Raw genomic sequence first — 13,581 nt, 5'->3', positions numbered from 1 at the left:
CCTCAGACATGGCATATTTCAGCTTGGCCAAAGACACCGAAGTGACCGTGGATACCAGCCTGGTAGTACTGGGCGCGATATTGACACAAAATGACCCAAGAACCCAACACATTAAAATAAATCGTGTCATACGCAAGCTGCAGCCTATCCTCCACGGAACAGAAATACTGGCTGGCAGAAAAGGAAAGCCTGGCAGTCATCTGGGCCTGCAAACATTTCCATCTATTTTTATTCAGGAAACCATTTACGGTGGTCACCGACCAACAAGCTCTTCTCACCATTTTAGGGCAACCTCCAAGATAGGATGCCTCAGAATAGAAAGATGGGGTCTTCGTCTGCAGGATTATAAATTCTCCACTCATCACAGACCAGGCAAGGACCAGAATCCGTCCGATTATCTCTCCCGTCATTTCACAGGGCCGTCCCTTCCAGGACACTCCATTGTGGATGCATATTTGCAGTACGTCATCCACCAACTGAAACCTTTCCCGATAGTGTGGAAGACGCTTCAGCAAGAATCAGTACTGGCCATCCTATCACAATGCATCAATCAGGGCAAAATGAAACACGCAACGGATAGATCTCAACACCTGGAGGAGGCATTACAGAGTTATGGCAAGATCATGTTGCTGGTGCAGGAGGAACTCACCACCACCAATGGCCAAATCGTCATGAAAGGCTTTCATAATTGGGCCCAGTGTATGGGTTCCAACACCGTAAAACCACGCCTCTCTGGCCTGTTAGGGAGAATTTTTTACTTGGAAAGAGTGTGATCCTTTTTTCCCCACTCATGTATTTTGATGTGCGTTTTACTTTTGTGTTCTTTGGTTATGGTATTTTAAACTAACTCCATGGCATCATCTTTTTCTGTGTGTCACACAGCAACTTCAGTGCAGTGGCAAAGGGGTGTCTTTTAGACTCCCCAAGGTTTAAACACCTTCTCTGGGACTGACTGCTGTCTCCCATAGCATGTAAAAGTTAAATTGACTTTACTAGTCTCTTTAAATTTACTGACCCTGCACACCCTACCTTCCTATAGAGTGCTGGAGGGGTTGCTTAGCTTCCCCTGAGTCAAAACACTCTTGTAACAGTAAAATGTTACCCTTTCCTACTTTAAATGGCTGGTGGCAGTGGTTTAGATCAACTACCGTGACCTATCTGTAAAAACAGCCTCCGGTCATCTTTTTTCACCATTTCTTTTAGGAACGGTCCTTCTTGTGTTGGTCTCTGTGCGCCAAACCAGGTTTGGTCTCTTTGTTCATTGGCCTTTGGTGGCCTTCAGTGCTGAAGCCCTCCTCTGGCACTGAGTGTCTGGGGTGGACAGGATGCGAGGGAGGTGCCCGAAACTACCTGTGCTTAGGCTTCTAGGAGACCTGAATGCACTCTGGTGTGATTGGCCGCTTGGCTGTCCAGCAAGGACAGCCATCCTGCTGTACGAGTGACAGCCAGGCTGGAATGAATGGGGGAAAACTGTTTAAAAGCAGGTCTCTGGGACTTGGAAAGCAGAGTCGACCACTGGAACGAAAGAACCAAAGATGAGCTGAAGAAGAGGACTGCTGAAACTCCTGGACGACCGGTGAAGCCCTGCTGCAGGTCCAAATTGCCTGAAACTCCATCGACAGAGAAGCACTTCAAGGTTAACTTCTTCCCTTGAGTTTGGTGGGAACAACCAACTCGCAAGCTGCAAGCCACCTTGACACGGTCCCCATCTGGTCGAATTTTCATCAGAGTGCTGTTGAAAACCGGATAGCCAGAGGGAAGGAAACCAGCTCGTGGACTAAAGGCACTCGCACCTTAAACCAACGTCTTGCTAGAGCTTTTGGCCTCTTCCCTGGGCAGTGCAGGAACCTCCCGGCGTCCTCCTCCTTGTCCCCACGACTGAAGCTCAGGAACAGCGAGATCTGCTCGAACTGCCAGGAACAAATGTCTCAGTTACAGCTCTTCTTCATTGACCAGGTACTGTGCAAACGCGGTCCGGAAATCTTTTCGGCCATCGAGAAAGTGCGTGAAACTTTCCTCAACTACGAAGGCTTGTCCTTCCCTTAACATTCATCAAACTTTTTGCCTAGCCAAATTCTTCTAATCTCCGTTGCAAAGACTTAACCGTTACTTACCATAACTGTGATATACTATACAAAAGACTCAGAACCATTGACTTTGGCCCAGACCTATTGAGAAGAATTGCTGGTTGTATTTAACTGAAACCCTCTGCCCTGCCTATGAATGTAGTTGGGCTGTCTGTTCTTATAACCTTGTCTTTTCCCTCCTTTATTAAAGTATATGAAGTGCCATTTTGCTGCCACTTCTTTCTGGAGCTAAACTTGTTCATTTACTTACCGGATGGATGTTTGTGGTTTATTAGTGTGCGATAATGATCTGCGTGTGCTAGTGTAATGTTTTCTAAACTGACTGAGTAAATAAATGTATATTCTTTTACCAAAAAACCTTGAGTAATTGTCTATTTGAATCACGGTATTGGTTGATCCTTTGTGTAACTTGTTCTACTGCTCACTTAAACTCAAGATAAGTCTGGCTGCTCAGCCATCGCTACCACTTTACTGTGTAGTACAGGCTTTTACTAAAAGTAAAATTGTGCTTACACTTGTAGTCCTAATTGCTTGTAGTGTTCCCAAAGGGTACTGCAGGTGATTCTGCATAGCATGGCCCCAGGCCAATCGCATGGCTGAACGCTTTATGGGGAACCTCAAGAGAGCACTTCAGGTAGCACACTTGTCTCACAAACCATTTGAACAGACATTGTACCAACTACTACGTGACTACAAGCATACCCCCTACAGCACCACGGGTAAGTGCCTAGCTGACCTCGTATTTGGCTGCAAGCTATGGACCTGTCTGCCCCAGGGACCCTCGGAAGACAACATCACCGGCTAAGATGAAGAGATCCGGGCGTGGGGCGTAGAAGAGAAGCAGAAAATTATGTCTGCCACAGACGGGAGGAGGGGAGTGAGAGAGCTCAATTTCGAGGAAGGTGACAGAGTGCTGGTGCGCCAGAACCAAAAGAGAAAAGAAGACTCCTGTTTCATTCCAAGCCCTCTCACAGTCATAAAAGTGAAAGGCACCATGGTCACGATGGTGGACATTGAGAGACAGACAATAACAAGAAACGCTTCCCACTTCAAGGAATGCCCTGGCTAAGTGACACTCTGGGAAGTCCCAGAAGGGGACCAAGATGACCATGTGGACAATTGGGCCCGGGAGGATTCTGATGACCCGTACTGGGGTGGCAAAGAAGTTACAGGCGATGAGGCTGCATACGACGATGGTGAGTGGAGTGTGGACATACCCCTTTCCACAGACCAGAACCGCAAAGGGCAAGCCGCCCTGTGCGGGCAAAGACTAAACCCATAAGACTCATTGAAGAGATGGGCTAGCGCCTGACGAAGTGTTTAAAAAGGGGGAAGGTTGTCATGTTGTTAATAGTCAAGTTACTGTTCCTTTCCACAGTTATGTAGAAGGCGGGGTTTGGACGGGGGGCGGGTCTACGGGGAGGAAAGGGATGTGATGGGATATGAGGAAGGGAAGACAGAAATAAAGAGGAGTATAGACCGGTGCTGCTATGTGGGCCTCCTCATTGTGGGGCTGTGTGTTGAATGTCGTCATGGCCACGGCCCGTGTGATTAAGCACACCGTTTGCCCAGCTGACACCCGGACAGCTGCATCCCCACTCGTGTGGCTCAGGCAGGCGATCGGCTAGTGAGCAGCACTCGTGTAGAAGTGAAAGAAGTTCAACGCTCCATTTCGACTACCGAACTATTGAACAGCAGCAAACGCAGCACTCGGGTAGGAGTGAGAGTAATTCCCAAGGTGATTTTGAATCTCAAACTACTGAAAAGCAGGGAAAACATATTGTAACCAAGGCAAATTATGGTACTGTTAAAATGTGAGTGTGGAAAACCCAGCGAATCAGCATAGCGACTTTTGTAAAAACTAAGAACTACAAGCACTGCCCAAGCCAAGAGAGAATAAAACCTAGGCAAGCACAATCTAGCCAATATTGCCAACAGCCAAAGGGGGCTAATGAAAGCTCTATAAACTGGGAGACTTATTGCCCATCCTTTGTCCTACATATGGTGAAAGGTGGTATAAACTCACATTGCCAAAACCAATGGAGAAACAAAAAGAAGCCCCTCCTTGGCCGTCATTGGTTACTGGTTTAGTGAGGAAACAAGAGTGGCAAAAAAGCTGTCCTTCTGGGGAAGGGATACCCAGAAGGAGAGGAGCATCATTTGTACAAGAGTATTAAAGAGCACCAATGTGAATCTTGTTTTCCCTGAAGAGTTGTTGAAAGTACTGAAGCTGCAATTTTTTCAATACTGCGAAGCTATTGTGAACCTCTTGTCAGTTGATCTAAACCACAAAAAGCACTGTTGTGATGAAACGTTGTTCGGGCAGGGTCGTATACCCAGATGACAACCCTTGGAGAAGTAGGCCTGGCATGGGAGTAAACCAGGTAGAAGTCGACCAAGTGCCACTGAGTGGTCCTGACGGAGACTATTTATGTTGTTTATGGTGCTAAAAGAAAAGCTGTGTAAGGCTGTTACAAAGGAGCTATATTTCTTTGGAATTTATTTGTTGTGGCAAATCATTCTGACCGAGACAATTAGTGTTGCTATTGATGAACTGAGAACTTGTTCAAGGAGGAAGAGAAGCCTTCTACTTTCTGTGTTGGAACTTTCTGCTGACAAGTTGAAGAAAGACTGTGTTGGAACTTTTGTTGCAAACTAGGAGGCTTAACACCACTGTAACCAGGCTTTGGGATAGGCTGGTGCTTCCTCATAGAAGCATTTATGGGTGATGGTGAAAGATTTAAAATTGATCTGCTGTGCAATAGGCAGCCAGTGGAGTTTCTCCAATGTAGGCGAGATGTGGGATCGCCTGGCAACATTGGCCACAATCCTGGCAGCTGAATTTTGCACCACCTGGAGTCTAGCAACTTCATAAAATGATGCACCCATCAGCAGGGCATTTCCATAACCTAGCTTATTCCCGATTATGGCCCTGGTGATAGTAGCAGCCTTGCAGTCTGATATAAAGGGTTTAATCTGCCTAAGCAGATGGCGGTAGCGATGACAGGCAGTAACCATAGCAGCGTTCAGGTAAATGCCTAATTGTTTAGCCTTCCTCATTATTGGGATGAACTAGGTCCCCAATGGCATGGAATCATAGTACTACCCAGTTTCTTGAACGGGTTTTGAGCAGCCAATTGTAGTTCTTTTTTTGTCATTTAGACAGAGGCACTTATCTGACAGCATTAAAGATGTTATTGACCTGGTTGGTATCTGTGGCCATGTCACCAGACAACATGAACAGCAGTCGAGTATCATCTGCATAATTTTGCTAGTCTTTTTATTATACAATAGACCATGAAGTGGTCTGATTTAGAGATTAAAAAACAACAGGGATACCCAAGCACCTTGAGGGACACCTTGCATGATAGGGTGAGCCTTTGATGAGTACTGACCCATCACTACTGAAGCAGTCCTGCCACACAGAAAGGAATTGATCCGGCTGAAAGATAGCTTGTCGAGGTTAAGAGCTGAGGCACGATGTGACCTAAGGATGTCATGATCTAATACATCAAAATCAGCCGAAAGTTCTAAAAATATCAGCAGCCCAGCCTTGCCCAATATGTCAAGTACGCTTGACTGAACATCCAACATGGAAGTTTCTGTGCTATGCACAGGGCGAAAGCCCAACTGGTAAGTCCTAAATAGATGGTAAGTGAAGTGATGACAAAATTCTGTAGTCGCAGATAAGCATTTTGTCTACGATTTTTAAGAGAAAACTGATGTTGGGGATTGGACGATAGCTGGCTGCGTCAGAAGGGTCAAGAGAAGCCTTTTTGGTGTTAGGTGTGACGCAGGTCTCTTTCAACAAGCTCGGTATGAGCCCACTGTAAAAGGTCTCATGCACAATTTGCCGTGATTGCCTGCAGAAGGCATGGTGAATATTCTTAGATGATTTTACCATGACATATGTCATTTTCAGAATTTGTGCCTTTGAGCTCTCGAAGAATCTTTTCCACTTCACTAGTGGATACGGCTGGAAGAAAAATTGAGGGAAAGGATTCCGTGCAGCTCTCAAGGGACCTGCAGGATTGGAGGGGACTTCAGATGGCCTTTGAGTTGGAGTTTTAATCTCAATAGTATTGCTGCATTTAAGGATTTTATATTCAAAATAATCCATAATCCACTGTCAATATTGCTGAAGATTTTTAGGAACCATACTTTTTTGCCGTCTTTGGTCTTTATACCTTGGTGACCTTTGTACACCAGCACGACAACATGATCAGTCAATGATTCAGGTTTGTCATGCACCCACCCTCTGCAACTCTATCCCAGTATTGGCTCAGAAAGCCTCCAAAATTCTCCAATTTTGCACATCTCTGAAAACATTGCTTTTTCAACAACACCTGACTAAAGACTAATCCCAATGTGTGCACATACCATTCTCAACTCAAAGTACCCTACTACTGTTAAAAGATGCCAGCCCAAATTACGGCTACCCTGACTCTGTACAGCACTCCTTTGCCGGCCAGCTAGGTCCACGCTTTAAGCAATAAAGTATAAAAATATAAGTGCCTTGCAGCAAAGCCCTTCTGTTGATTTGGATAGTTCTGTCTGAGTAGTCATTATGGCTGCTAAGATTAATTTTAACCCTACCCTTCAGTGGCATTTATTTTCATGCAGGACATGTTCCATCTTCACAAGGCATGCATTAATTTAGCAAAATTAATTAGTTGGAGATTGCTAAAATACAAATTATTTTGATTATCATTACAACGTATATGATTAGCAAATATGTATCGCCCTTCTTTACAACAAGGCTTGTGCAAGGCATGCGCTGCCTTTGCGGCAGCAGAGCTTCTAGGTGCCTCGCCTAAAGAACTATCATGAGGGGATGCCTTTGATAGACATGTTACTGGACACAACTTCCCTGGCAAATATAACAGGGGATCCCACTATAGCCTCACAAACAATTAACACGCTATGCCATCGACAGCACGTTTAAACGGGAAGCTCAGTTTTTATGATTGTTCATCAGAGAAACCATTGTTTCGGGCAAGCAATCACTTAACTTTTCCTTCATGTAATATGTAATATTATGCAGCTGATTGTATAAGCACCAACTACAAGAAGGTTACCTCATCAAACATTACCTTTTGTTGTGTGCCAAAGTCTTGAAAATACATTTCCAAAACCCAGAGGATGTTTTTTGCCTCACATTACTTTACAATTACTGGTAGTTTTCCATTCAAGAATGGGGAAAGGAAGCTACAACCAAACAGTTTGTGCTTAACATATTTCTAGGTTGGCTTGTTAGGATTTGTTTGTTAGTTTCAAGACATCGCTAGAAAACAAGCGTATTCTTGAAAACCAAACACCACATATTCCAACCAACTAGAGCTGGGAAAGTATTTGGTTTACTTGTAGAAGGGTCTCGCACTCCTAGAGCCACAAATAAACGAGTGTTGGATCATGGGCAAATAACTGTATTTCACTCTGTGTTATTCTGTCAAAATTAGAAGTCCCCACAAGCTATTCAGTTGACATGTGTAGACTACAGCAAATGTGCCTCACTCGCCGATTTATATATAATGACAGTGCAACTTGGTATCCTGCACATCACAAAGTTATTTGCTTCTTGACTTACTGAAAGCAACTTCTTATAATGAAACTTACCATGATCCCATCGAGTATCAAAGACTGCATATGATGTCATTTTCTGTGATATTGATTGAAGTGTTGTCAATACATATGCAAATTAGGGAAGCATTCAAGTCTTTTGCCGCACAGAGGCATGCAAATAATAAACCTGGACCTGCTTTCAATCGAAAGCAAAGTTCACGTTTGCACTGAAGGTCGGACGTCAGCATGCAAATTGTCTTTCGACTTCCCACCATATGGAATGTACATTCATTTTTTTTAAAAATGCTCGCATAAACTCATGCATGTTTGTCCAGGAGTGTACAATCTGGCAATACTATTAGAATGTGTTGCTTTCATCTACTTAAGAAGGTGCAAACATAGTAACGTACTATCACCACAGCCTCACATATCCAAGCAGAGAAGCATTTCACATGCACACGGACCTCCGCCTCACACCCAGCCTTTCACATACACCAGGCGCCCGCGCACACACAAAACTATAGCCTTTAACATACGCAGATGCAACCGACTAACATGCATGCACACCACAGATTTTAATATGTGCACACTGCGCCTTTCAAATACACTCACAGGATACGCTTTTACAAGAACTCATGGCAGCCTATCACGTCCAAGTATACTGCATTATCAGTGGAATCAGAGCTCAGAAACAGTGGCACAGAAGAGTGGCGAATTAGAAGACAATAGATTTAGGTGGCAGAGAAGAGGTGTAAGGGGAACAGATGAAAGAAGGGTGACTGAGAAGAGATATTGAGAGATGGGCAAGAGAGGAGAGCCAATGTTATACGGGTAGAAGGGAGGAATAAAAGAAATAAAGAACACAGAAGGGGGAGAAAGGCAAAAAAGGGTGAACAACATGAGTAAAAAGGTAATGAAAGTGAACACTACAGGAGGGAGGAAAGACAAATAAGGGAGAGGGTCAAATTTAGTACCAACTTGTCAGCAGCCCTCTCACAATATTTATAGAGGACGACACATAAAGATTCCCAGACAACATTCAAACTCCCAGTTGCAATTTTGCTCATTGGGAGTGTGTACATTGTGGGGGTCGGCCAGCAGCCTCAGTCTCTGCTTTCGTCTCTGTGTAGGCCTCACGTGTGGTCCCAGAGCTTGTTGCATAGAATACTAAATGTTCTGATCTACTATGAAATAATTTCGTAGTCACATGATTTATAAAATGAAACGCAATTAATCATTATTACATCATTTGTTGCATCCAATACTGCTTACGCTATGTTTTGATTCCTATAGAAGTGCTTCGAATCATTAACCTCTTTCTGTGGTGCATATTAGGTCTGAAATGTGGATGCATTTTGGGACTTTGCGTTCAACTATCATTTGAACATGCTCCTAAGTGCAGGGGACCTCTCTGGCATCTTTTGCATTGGCTTCTCTGTGGTAGCATGAGAAGAAGTCGGCAGGATTTTTAGCTCTCTGCTGGACAAGCATCTACAAACAGTTCTTCGACCTTTCTTGTCACGAAGTATACCACAGTGCTATCGTGTAGCAAGGCATCGTTGGTGCCCTGGAAGTCTGGTTGCTGAGGCTCTGCCCATTCCCCTCTTGAGTCAAGATTTATTAGGCGCCAAAGAGGCTCAATAATAGTGGCCAGATTAGGGATAAATCTGCAATAGCAGGCTAAGAAAACTGGGCAGTTCTGAAAGTGACTGTGCATGTTGTGCGGGCTCGATTTCAACATTCTTTGAATTGCGCTTAACATATTCATGGACAAATACATAACTAAGAACTCGAGGGTCAACTCGACATACTCACACGCTTGAGGAAATGCGTGGCTGCACTCCTGAAAGTACTGGAAAGAGCTCAAAGCTGTTAAGGTGCCCGTCCTTGGTGGTGCACACCAGCAAGGTGTCACACTAGGATGCCAACTGACATTGATGACACCTTTCCAGCTGGCTGCAGATTATGCTTTGCAGTACGTGGTAAAGATGTTGATGGCGCAGTGTTCTTGTCAAGCTTAAACTGGTAGCATCCTGATTTCAGGTCTAGCTTAGAAAAAACAAATATCGAGCCTACCTTGTCTGCTACTATCTGGTTAATCAACATGGTGAGGAGCCTGTTTTTATTGCCTTATTATGGAGCAGCATGTCGACGCAAATGCGCACAAGGCCTGGTTGCTTAGTTTTCTTTACAATAACGATGTGCGGGACCGAAGACTTTCTAACACACTTAGACGAGGACCTAGACAGACAGACAGACAGACAGACAGACAGTTTGCATCAACGTGTCCATGTGGAGTCTTACATGCTTATCCTCCCAGCAACCAAGGCCATAAGATCAACAGTTTGAATTTCTAGAGTAGGCTTCAAGGTCAGAATCATATAGTGGAAAGATGAAGTGGATGAGGCTCTGAAGCTCAACAACAGGTTGGAGCCAACGTCTGCAACAAAAACCATTTCAAAGATAGTGAATGACCCATGGGAGATGGGCGGCATAAACACTCCTCAGAGAAGATTGGTGTAATGTTGCCTTTGTTGAATATCTTCACATTTGTCTGCAGACAGGGAGAACATGGTAAAATGTGGTGGAGGAGTACATGGGTGAAGAGGTCTATCCATAACAGCAGAAACACGCAGACTATACACCTGTATTTTCATTTTGGGGCTCTGGTGTTGCTTCTCCCCGATTCGGCTTTAGACTGCATACACGAAGAAGACTTTGTCAGCAATGGATTCTTTGGATGCATATGTCAGTTCGTCATTCATTACTGGCCCCAACAGCCAAAAGACATGTCTTCCTATTGGGGTCTGTGTGTGTGATGCCTTTAGATAGTTGTACTTTTGGAAAATGGTGGAAGTAATTGGAATTCCTGTGTGTAGCCCCTTGCTAGGCATTCTCTCGTGTCATGAGTTTCATGACCACAGTGGGGTTTGGCCAGTTGAGAAGGAAAGGTTTTCTTTAGACGCCTGTTGCATGCCGTATTTATGTGATGGACTGGGTCTGGAGCGTGTTGATTGGTTGCGCTGGTTGACTGCTTGTGTTTTCTCGACTGCAGTTACCTTTTCAGGGGTCAGTCCTTCGAATGCCCTGTCCATTGCAGACGCGCAGGAGTCACCCAAATCTTTTGGGGGAAAATGCAAGATTCTTGCAATATATTGCGGTGCAATTTTACAGATGCTTAGCCTTTTATTCCCTGATCATACATTTTGTCGCTGGTATGAGCGAGGTGACGGACAAGTGTGTGGAATCAATACTCTTATCTGGCTGTTGCTTGGACTGGTGCAAATTCAATTATTCCAAATCAGGATTAATCTAAGGTTGAAAATAGTTGGTGATAGCAGCCGTTGCAGCAGCGCAGTCATCAGCAGGACCAAAATTAGGGTGCGAGTTGAAAAGGTCATGCATATCATCAGCAACCAGAACGAGTAGGGTGGAACACATGACTTCAGGATCCGTCTTCCATGTTGTTTCGAAGTACTTGTTTTGTTTGTCGCGCCATCACGATCACTTTGGCCCTTGTAACGAAGCAAATGCTCCCAAAAAATAAAAATAGGGAGTACAAATACACCCAAAAAAAATAGGAAGCAGACACATAGACCGAACCTTGTGCTCCTGCTTTCACCCATGCAGCTTCATGAATATGTTTGGAGCAGTAGTGCACATATTAACACAGGAAGAAAATATTATAATTGCTGCATGATCGGAAGAAGTAAACCTGTATCTTATAATGTGCATGAATAACTAGGTGCAAACAAATAATTACAAAAACATTTCCCTTTTCCAGTTAAAACATTTTTACTTGCTTATAAAATACTCCTATTGGGAATTGGGCTTACATTTTTATCCACTAAAATTCCTTTTAATCCCAGCTTAAAAAATAGGAAGTAAAATACTCCCACTTCCAAATCTTATCTGGAGCACTGGTTGGGCCTCCCATCCCTTAACCCTTCATTGCAGGTCTCTCACCTCATACTCCCCTTACTTAGTGGCAAGTTTCACCTTCACCTCCATTTCTTCAAGGCCAACAGTCTCAAATACGACCACCCTATTTCTTACTACTGAGCTTACTTGCTTTTCTTCAAGGCACGTCCTACACAGTGCTTTAGCAGTCTGAAGTCGTTCCTAGCTTTCTTCCCCTTCCATACCCAAATTGTGAGATGCACTGCACCCCTTTGAGGCAGGTCTCATCCCTAGGCTGGCCTTTATAGCAAGTGCGCACTTACTTCCCTGTTTTTAGTTTGGGTTATATAAGCCAAAACTATTGCATTAGAGTACAGATAGGGAGAAATGACTTAGCTGGATTTGTAAATGTGCTGGTGTAAATTAAAATATCTTAACCAGGTCTGTCTTCAGCCGCTCTATTTATAAGCACTATGCAAATACTTAACTGAAGTCCTGTTAAAAACAAGCACTGGCAAAGCGAACAGTTTTGGCGTTTGTAAGTATTATGCATTTGCCAGGGACTTCTATTAGATACCTTGTACTCGCACCATTGCACCTGCTACCATAAACAATCAGTGAACACCACTAGGTCAATGACTGTTAAGTGCGTTATCCATGCCTACACAAACCCCCAAACTGTTGGCATTGCCAATGTGTGCTCCATGTGTAATTCGTACCCTCTAACCACCATTCTCCCCATTAAAACATCACTAGCAGCTTCCTCCATCTCACTGGTGGCAAATCAAAATGCTGGTCAGGTCCTCTGACACCGCACGTACCTCTCTTCCAGGAACTGAGCGGGGACACCACTTCCACCCTCTCCGAGATGAAGGAGGCCAAGCTGGAGCGGAAAAGCACTGCCCGAATCGTTGCGGCAACCAATACCACCAGCAACAAGGGAGCCGCCATCTTCGCGAAACTGGGCAGTCCGGCGCGCATGCGCTGCTGGAAAGTGTAGTTTTACTGCGGGCACACAGCTTTGAAATCTTCCCAATGTAACCTTAACGTAAGACTACAAGACCCAAGAGCCATAGCGACCACTGCTTCCGTACTCTAGCAGCCAGAGCTTTCAACATCATATGCACTGTCAGTGGGGTTATTTCATCCTACATCCGTGTTGCTCACAGGATTGCCGGTGTAACCGATTCTGCTTATCTATGAAAATTGCTTAGGCTGCTACTGCGCATGCGTGAATGTCAATGGAAAAGCAAAATCCGACGATACTGTAATGTCGGATTTTGCTTACCCGTCAGAAAATGCTTTCTGGTCTACGGGGCAGGGGCAGGGGGACAAGGGGCAGGGGCAGGGACAGTGCTACATTAACCCTATGTTTCCACAGGGCATATTATTTATTTACAGCGCATATTATTTATTTTAACCCTATGTTGTGCAGGGCAGTGCATTAAGCCGTCAGAAACTGCTTTCTGCTGTCAGAAAATCCCTTCTGGTCTATGGGGCAGGGGCAGCCCTACATTAACCCTATTAACCCTATGTTTCCACAGGGCATATTATTTATTTTAACCCTATGTTGTGTAGGGCAGTGCATTAACCCGTCAGAAAATGCTTTCTGGTCTACGGGGCAGGGGCAGCGGAGGCAGGGGCAGCTCTACATATACCCTAGTAACCCTATGTTTCCACAGGGCATATTATTTATTTTAACCCTATGTTGTGCAGGGCAGTGCATTAACCTGTCAGAAAATGCTTTCTGCCGTCAGAAAATTCTTTCTGGTCTACGGGGCAGGAGCAGTGCTACATTAACCCTATTAACCCTATGTTTCCACAGGGCATATTATCTATTTTAACCCTATGTTGTGCAGGGCAGTGCAGCATAGCATTAACCCGTCAGAAAATGCTTTCTGGTCTATGGGACAGGGACAGCGGGGGCAGGGGCGGTGCTACATTAATCCTATTAACCCTATGTTTACACAGGGCATATTCTCTATTTTAACCCTATGTTGTGCAAGGCAGTGCAGCATAGCATTAACCTGTC

At 44.5% G+C, this 13,581-nt stretch overlaps 1 protein-coding gene across 1 annotated transcript in view; it reads right to left on the bottom strand.

The window, feature by feature from the left end:
- The window catches only part of PIGU (phosphatidylinositol glycan anchor biosynthesis class U), a 700,531-nt gene extending 687,989 nt beyond the window's left edge, over window positions 1–12,542 (bottom strand). The window contains exon 1 of the mRNA XM_069652261.1: window positions 12,371–12,542. Within this exon, the coding sequence (XP_069508362.1) occupies window positions 12,371–12,530 (160 nt within the window). The 5' untranslated portion in view covers window positions 12,531–12,542. The remainder of the gene's footprint in view (window positions 1–12,370) is intronic.
- Between the last annotated feature and the right edge of the window lie 1,039 nt (window positions 12,543–13,581).

This window comes from Ambystoma mexicanum, chromosome 3p (genome assembly GCF_040938575.1).
Source record: "Ambystoma mexicanum isolate Mex_15411 chromosome 3p, UKY_AmexF1_1, whole genome shotgun sequence".
Taxonomy (NCBI): Eukaryota; Metazoa; Chordata; class Amphibia; order Caudata; family Ambystomatidae; genus Ambystoma; species Ambystoma mexicanum.
Note: the sequence above shows the minus strand (reverse complement) of the source record. Positions and strands in the feature narration are given on the sequence as shown.